Here is a 7,539-nt window from a genome sequence, read left to right as displayed (position 1 = left end):
ATGGCCGACCTTACAACTGAACAAAAAGTGTTCTTGATCGAAAAATATTACACAAGTGGTAAATCTAAGACTGCCGCTCGACGGGCACTACAGACCAAATATCCTGATGAAAGTTTGATGTCTGAGTCTACAATCAGCAGGTAATAATATCCGATTGAAATTTTTACAATTTTCAGTGTCTCGGTTTTTTGCTAATGTTTGATAACCAATGGTTTTTTCTGTGTTCATTTGTGTTTATTATGACTTAAAACAGAGTAATAGATAGATTTTTGGCTCATGGAACGCTTCACGACCGAAGGGAAGACAATGAAGGAAGACCAAATGAAGTGACCACTCCAGAGAGTTTGGACCAAATTGAAGCTTATTTCACTGCAAATCCCCATGCATCAATAAGACATGCCTCACAGGAGCTCGGCATCAATCGAGAATCAATGAGATTAATCCTACGAAGGTTCTTAAAATGGCATCCTTACAAGATTTGGATTGGACAAGCACTCACTCAAGAGGCCATGACCAAACGTGTTGCTTTCTGTGCTCAGATGGGGGAAGTGGGTCGAACTGGTGTAATACAAGCGAATAAGATCATTTTGAGTGATGAAGCACATTTTCATTTAGATGGATATGTTAATAAACAAAATTTTCGTCACTGGGGAAAGGAGAACCCACAGGCCCTCGATTCGCAGCCATTGCACCCGCAAAGGTTGACAGCATGAGCAGCGATATGCACTGACAAGATTTACATCACTTTCTTTCAGAATAATGTAACAGGAGAAAGTTACAAAAATTTACTAAGAGGCATCTTTTTCCCATGGTTACGACGAAATGGACTGACCCAAGACCACTGGTTTATGCAGGATGGTGCTACTTCCCACAGGACACAGGAAGTATTTGAAACTATTTACAGCATGTTTGGTTCCAGGGTTATCGGTCTAGGGTACCAAAAATTCTGTGGAAATGGGATAGACTGGCCACCTTATAGCCCTGATTTAAACCCATGTGACTTCTTTTTATGGGGATTTTTGAAGGATAGAGTTTATGCTCATAAACCAAAGACACTAATAGACTTAGAAAGTGCAATCAAATCTGAGGTTAAAACTATCGATACTAACATGCGGAATCGGGTATTTCTCTCATTTGTAAGAAGGCTTGAATTTTGTGCAAACTCGAATGGAGGTCACTTCGAGTACATCAAACATTAACTTTGAAGTGTTTACAAGCGTTCTGTTTGTTTTTTATCTTAAAAAAATCGGCCAAGTAAAAATAAAGATATGACTCAAAAAAGTCACATATTAATTGTCACCCTGTATTGAGACAAGTCTCGAGATAATGTCGTCTTGATATCCAATTGTTTGATAACCATTTTGTTGATCATTATAATTTCATTATCAATCTCATTGAAGTTAATTTTGAAAAAGGAGCAAAAGTTTCATGATAATCGATATTTTCAGTCTGAGTATAACCCTTTGCTACAAGTCTAGCTTTGTATCGGTCAACAATACCATCACCATGGTACTTGATACAATATACCAACTTATTACCGATCAACTTCTTTTCATCAGTTCGATCAACTTATCTCCATGTTTGTTTATCTTTCAATGATTCTAATTCTTGAACAGTCGCTTTCTTCCACTCAATAGCATCATCTTTTTTCCATTGCTTCTGAGAAAGTTCTTGGGAAATTTTGCTCAGTTTTAGTGACATTACTTTGATAAATTTCATGAATTTCACTTTTGTCATTTTCAATAAACTAGACATCATTTGAAATTGATACTTTGTTGTCGATTGGATCATAAACTTTGTAACCTTTGTGATCATCTGAATCACCAATGAAAATACTTTCCTTAGTTTTATCACAAAACTTATCTCGAAATATTTTCGGTACATGAACAAAACTTTTACAACCAAAAACTTTCAATCGATTATAATCTAATTTTCTTCCAGTAATCGTACTTATAATTGTGATCGATACATGAGCAAGGTCTTAAATAAAGAACATAATTAGCGGCATTAGCCGCTTCGGCCCAAAACTTTTGATCCAACTTAGATTCATATAACAAACATCGAACAATTTCTTGTATGGTTCGATTTAATCGTTCAGCTTTAGTATTTTGCTCCGGTGTATAAGGACAAGATATTTCATGCTTAATACCCTTTGAACTCAGAAATTCAGTGTCTTTATTACTTGTATTCTCAAGAGCACCATCACTTCTTATTATTTTTACTTTCATATTTGTTTGATTTTCAACGAAATTAACAAATCTGATCAATATTTCAGGAACTTCTTTCCTTTCTCTCATGAAATAAATAAAAGAATAATGGTTGTGATCATCGAGGAATACAAAATAATAATTTCCAAGAGATTCAAATTTCATTGGACCACAAACATCAAAATGAATTATATCAAGTTTATCAATTGATTGTGTTGATGATTCAGGATAAGATTTTCGATTCTGTATACCAAATAAACAGTCAAAACATTTAATATTATTAATATTAATTTTCTTGATTAAATCATTTTGATCAACAAATTTAGCTAGGCCAGTTTGATCAACGTGGTCTAATTGGCGATGCCAAATCATTAGGTCAGTATTTTGATCAACAATTTTATCAGAATTTTTATCTTCATCAGCATGTTTTAGTTGAGCATCACATGAATAAGTCTAGTTAATCAATCAGTTTTTATCTTGAAAACACCAGAATTTTGCAAGGCTTTGAAAATAATATCATTACCAAAATAAGCAGTAACTTCATCTTGTCTGAAAATGATATCAATACCTTACTTATAACCTTAGCAACCGAAACCAAATTTTGTCTCAATTCAGGTACAAAAAGTACACCAGTTAATTTAAGATTTTTATTCTTTACTGTATCTTTGATGATAAAATTACCTTCACCAATGACCTTCTTATCATTCGCAATAGTTACTGATTTACCTTCGATTGGTTCAAAATCTTCAAAATAATCACGAACAAAACACATATGATTAGTAGCACCAGAATCAACTAACCAATTTTCATCACCATCATTATCATGATTAGCTAATAATGCTTGATAATCAACACAGTTTACTTTTGACTCGTTATCATTATTATTAATTTTATAATCTTTTCCGTTTTGATCTTCTTTTGCCTTTCGTTTGAAACAATTTTCAGCTTTATGTCCAAATTTGTGACAAATGTTACAGTTTCCTTTAAATTTGTATTTCTTTCTTTTCTCTGTAACATTTAAAGCGGAGATCATTCCAGAATTATCTTCACCTTTACAAGATGATTGTCGTTCTTATTCTTCTAATGCATGTATATGACCACAGGCAAATTCAAAATCAATTTTATCTTTTTGTGCTTCTGAAGCGACGATCAAATTTTCATAATTTTTCGGTAAACTTGAGAATAGTACCAAGATCAACATCATTTTGTCAACTTTATAACCAACTGATTCCAATTGAGTTGGCAACTCAATTAATCGATTAATATGAGACTGCATCTCATCCTTGGGATTGTAACAAAATTATTGATTTGTTCATGTCTATGTATTGTTTCTATTGTTACCATGATGATGACCATGAATATCATGGTCATCAATAGATTGTCACGAATGAGTATTGATTATTTAATTAATAGAATGTTTCTAGAAGGTGATCATGATACTGATCATGATCACCTTCGTCATATATATCCATTCGATATACATTGTATCTTTTCATTCAGTCCTTCCTCTTCCCTTTAGTAACATTAAAGTTTATGTTTAAGATATATTTTTATATAATTGTGATAAGATAATAATAATTAGTTAATATAAGGTTGATTCTTAAGGTGAATAAGAAACATTCGTTTCAGGATTGTACTTTAGGAAGACTAAACGTTTCCAAATTATCATTTGCTTGGTTAGACAGTGACGTTCAAAAGATTCACAAATTGATTTTCGAGCTGAAACACATTAGCTTCCGTTTTCAAAATACCCAAATATTGATCTGACATATTTAAAGCGATAAGTCTGCATGCCCATCAGATCTCTTTGCGAAATTTTTTCAGACGCTAATCAAAAATCCTGCCGTAAGCATCTGTTGCTGAGCAACATTATTAACCAAGATTAAGATTAAGATAATTCCAAATAAAAGGATTTGAACATATGAACATGCGACAAAAGTTTAGGTTTTTCGTAAAAAATCGAATGTCAAGATTGATCGTCATTTTGATTCATTCATATTTTAATCAGCTTTATCACACAATCATATTGCGATAATTTTCGCCAAAAACGGACTTTTAGTTAAAAAGTTATAGAAATTCGAATTTAACATAAGGCTCAATAAATAATAACGGGTTTGGGCCTAGTAATAAGAGACGAGTGAAGTCAGGGTCATGAAAATTTGTATAGTTATAGTCCTGTCAATTGTCCACAATAAATTATAATTAGATAAATTTGTGGATCATTTTTAATCATGTTTTAAGGCTGAATGTTTGATGAGTCCATTTTCCAATGTTAAATCCCTAAAAAATTTCCATACTTGGCCTTATGTTCAAATCCTTTTATTTGGACTTATCTTGGGTTCAACATGACCTTACGTAAAAACTAATTGTTTTTCATCTAATTAATTATATTATCTTCATATTTGAAAAGTTTGAAACTAAAATTCGGACTCATCCGAAAGCTAGACCAGATTTTACTCAATTCCTTAACTTTTGTCGTGCACTGTATTATATCTTTACTTGTTTCGCCTTTATTAATCATAATATTCAAGAATTTTATTGTTGAAAAAATTTAATAATATCTTGAGATGCATTTTTACTCCTTTCAAACTATTGATACTCAGGTAAGTTTGATGAATATTTACATACAGGGCGTTTTTTATCCACTACGGCTATACTGCATATCTCAAGAACTAAAAGTCATATGAATGTCATACTTGACCAGAGGACTGAACAGAATTGAAGCGCTCAACCCTACGATTTTCAAGGTCATTGAGGTCATTTAACGAAGATAGCGAATCGAAAAGATAGAAAAATGACCTGCAAGCGCTGACTTCGTTAAAAGACCTCAATGACCTTGAAAATCGTAGGGTTGAGCGCTTCAATTCTGTTCAGTCCTCTGGTCAAGTATGACATTCATATGACTTTTAGTTCTTGAGATATGCAGTATAGCCGTAGTGGATAAAAAACGCCCTGTATTAATAAGTTTTTTAATAATCCATTTTTATCTCTCTCTTTCTTGTACTTCTTTGTGTTCTCTCTCTGTATATATATAGTTTGAGAATGAGTTTGATTGGTTTTAAATTATTTGCGCACAAAATGTGATAACAATTTATCAATGATTAGATAATCAAGAGATTCAAATTTAACATTGATTTGATTGATAAATTGTTATCATTTTGCCTGCGCGAATGATATAAACCACCGTCAAACTCTTTTCTCCGACTGTATCTCTCTCTATATAACTTCTCTTACTCTGCAACACGCTCTCACAACATCATTCTCTCATGTTTAACTCTCTATATATATATGTGTGTGTGTGTGAGAGTGTGTGTGTGTCTGTGTGTATCTTGTAACAACAATCACAGCAGCCTCAACCTCAGCCTGACCAACTATCACAACAACAACAATCACAACAGCCTCAGCAACCACAACAAGAACAACAAAGCATGGAAATGGAGGGAGATGAAGGTGAGAATGAAGATGCTGAAACATCAACCATCGTAGGGGAAGAATGGAGACCTGATCGAGAAATTCTTCTCAGCAAGGTGAATAGTTATACTCTTTTTTTATTCATCATCTAATCAAGCATTTTTCATGTATTTAACGATAGCATTTATCAAAATTCATGAGCGAAAGTTTATTATAATGTTGAATGATTGTTTATAATAGTAATAACTCTGCGTATGAGTTTCAATCTCTTTCAACTGTGACTTGAGGTCAATTTATACTTTACCATTGATTTTATGTATTAAACAATAGGATTATGCAAATTTCATGAGCGAAAGATGCTAATGATGTTGAATGTAAGTTAATGTTAGTACTAACTCTGAGTATGAGTTTCAATCAATTTCAACCAGGGCCTCTGACTTGAGGTCAATTTATCTATACAAGTACTTAATCAACTCTTCTATTCTCATATGATTTGTAGCTTCTAAATCACAAAATCAACATGTTGTTAATCAAGAAAGTGGACCATCAAACATCACATCACAAAATTACTAAGTGAAGATGAAGATGAAGACAAATACCACGGAGGTTATGCTGAATTGATTTCAAGACAATCAAGACAAGGGACAAGCGTAAGTTTATATTTCTCACAGCAAACTGAATTCTTCAACCATTTCTCTTTGATATTTAATTAGGAAAGAAAAGGAAGTATTGTTAAATATCGAAATCTGTCTTTTGCACGAGCATACGTGAGTGAAATCATTGAATATGAAGGTGAAGATTACTATAGAAATGAGTATAAGGATGAACTTCTACAAAAAAAGACATGATTGATTATGACGATACCAATGATGCGCAGTTGAAACTTATGAGGTATATGAGGTATATGAGTGCAGAAGAGAGAGAAAAATCGTATTCTGCAAGGACGCAGAAAATTTCCATAAAAGTTTTGTAGAAAAAAACCCTTATTTATATGAGTTGGCTACTGCAAAACAACCGAAACCAGAGCAGATCGCCTTCGTCGTCATATCTATGGACGCATTGACTCAGCTAATAGATTTGCTACCGTGTGTAAGGAAAGGATTAGATATGATAAAATGAACTCTCGAGATATTAACAATATTCCACGCAAGGACCCATGGGCAAGACTAATAGTCAACGATCCACGCAGAGGACTCGATGATCCAAAACCAAGAAGAATTATAGAAGGGTTCAATAATCATTGTACCTCTAAATATAAAATTACTAACCCAAGAATCATCGAACGTTAAGCCTTTTTATTCTGACACTTTGACAATGAACATTAAATTTGAATTAAACATTGGAATTTCTTAGATACTTAATTAAAAAAATTAACTAATTATACAACTTCTTAAACGCTCCTCAAAGATTAACCAAAAGTCGGGTCTTTGACTAGGGGCATTTAGGGAGGATTGATTGCACCTGGTACCTGATATTGTATGTGAGGATGATAGTTTGATGCAAGTGTTGGAGTGAAAAGGTATGATAGTGTTGGTGAGAAAGGGGTGCATTTGATCCTCTCTACCCTTAGTCAGAGGCCCGACAATTTTTACCCTACAATGCTTCACCTCCGCGTGGTGTAGGGTGGTAACAATGATAGACATCATTGGCTAAAGAAGCAAAATTCTCTTTTAATTCTATTTAATTTCAACTTGTTAAAACTATCTATATTTATTTTATTTACAAATTAATACCATTGAGATTCAATTTATGATTACCTTGAAATTTTTCCTTTATACTCAAATTCAAATCAGTCAAATTACCTGAAGGGATTTGCACTTGTTTAATTGAGTTTCGTTTCATCTTCAAATTGACAAATAACCTAAAGACATCGCTATTTGTTTAGTTGTAACTCTTTTAATCTAGATAGAATCTTCCTTGA

General features: G+C 33.0%; 2 protein-coding genes across 2 annotated transcripts; one reads left to right on the top strand and one right to left on the bottom strand.

The window, feature by feature from the left end:
* On the top strand, positions 1 to 713 carry LOC128385843 (uncharacterized). Its single transcript, XM_053344771.1, has 2 exons — positions 1 to 140; positions 254 to 713. The coding sequence occupies exons 1-2, from the start codon at positions 1 to 3 to the stop codon at positions 711 to 713; spliced, it is 600 nt and encodes a 199-aa protein (XP_053200746.1).
* A 1,206-nt stretch (positions 714 to 1,919) lies between these two features.
* Positions 1,920 to 3,240, bottom strand: LOC128385842 (uncharacterized). The gene is made up of 2 exons (XM_053344770.1): positions 2,776 to 3,240; positions 1,920 to 2,450 (listed from the first exon to the last, which is right to left on the bottom strand). The coding sequence occupies exons 1-2, from the start codon at positions 3,238 to 3,240 to the stop codon at positions 1,920 to 1,922; spliced, it is 996 nt and encodes a 331-aa protein (XP_053200745.1).
* Positions 3,241 to 7,539: the final 4,299 nt, after the last annotated feature.

Source organism: Panonychus citri, unplaced genomic scaffold (genome assembly GCF_014898815.1).
Source record: "Panonychus citri isolate SS breed McGregor unplaced genomic scaffold, ASM1489881v1 Contig00052, whole genome shotgun sequence".
Lineage (NCBI taxonomy): Eukaryota > Metazoa > Arthropoda > Arachnida > Trombidiformes > Tetranychidae > Panonychus > Panonychus citri.
Note: the sequence above shows the minus strand (reverse complement) of the source record. Positions and strands in the feature narration are given on the sequence as shown.

Coding starts and splice junctions, on each gene's coding strand:
- LOC128385842 (XM_053344770.1), bottom strand. CDS start 3,240: ATGATCTCCGCTTTAAATGTTACAGAGAAAAGAAAGAAATACAAATTT. Junction 2,451..2,775: donor TTGCTAAGGTTATAAGTAAG/GTATTGATATCA, acceptor TTTGGTATACAG/AATCGAAAATCTTATCCTGA.
- LOC128385843 (XM_053344771.1), top strand. CDS start 1: ATGGCCGACCTTACAACTGAACAAAAAGTGTTCTTGATCGAAAAATAT. Junction 141..253: donor TCTGAGTCTACAATCAGCAG/GTAATAATATCC, acceptor GACTTAAAACAG/AGTAATAGATAGATTTTTGG.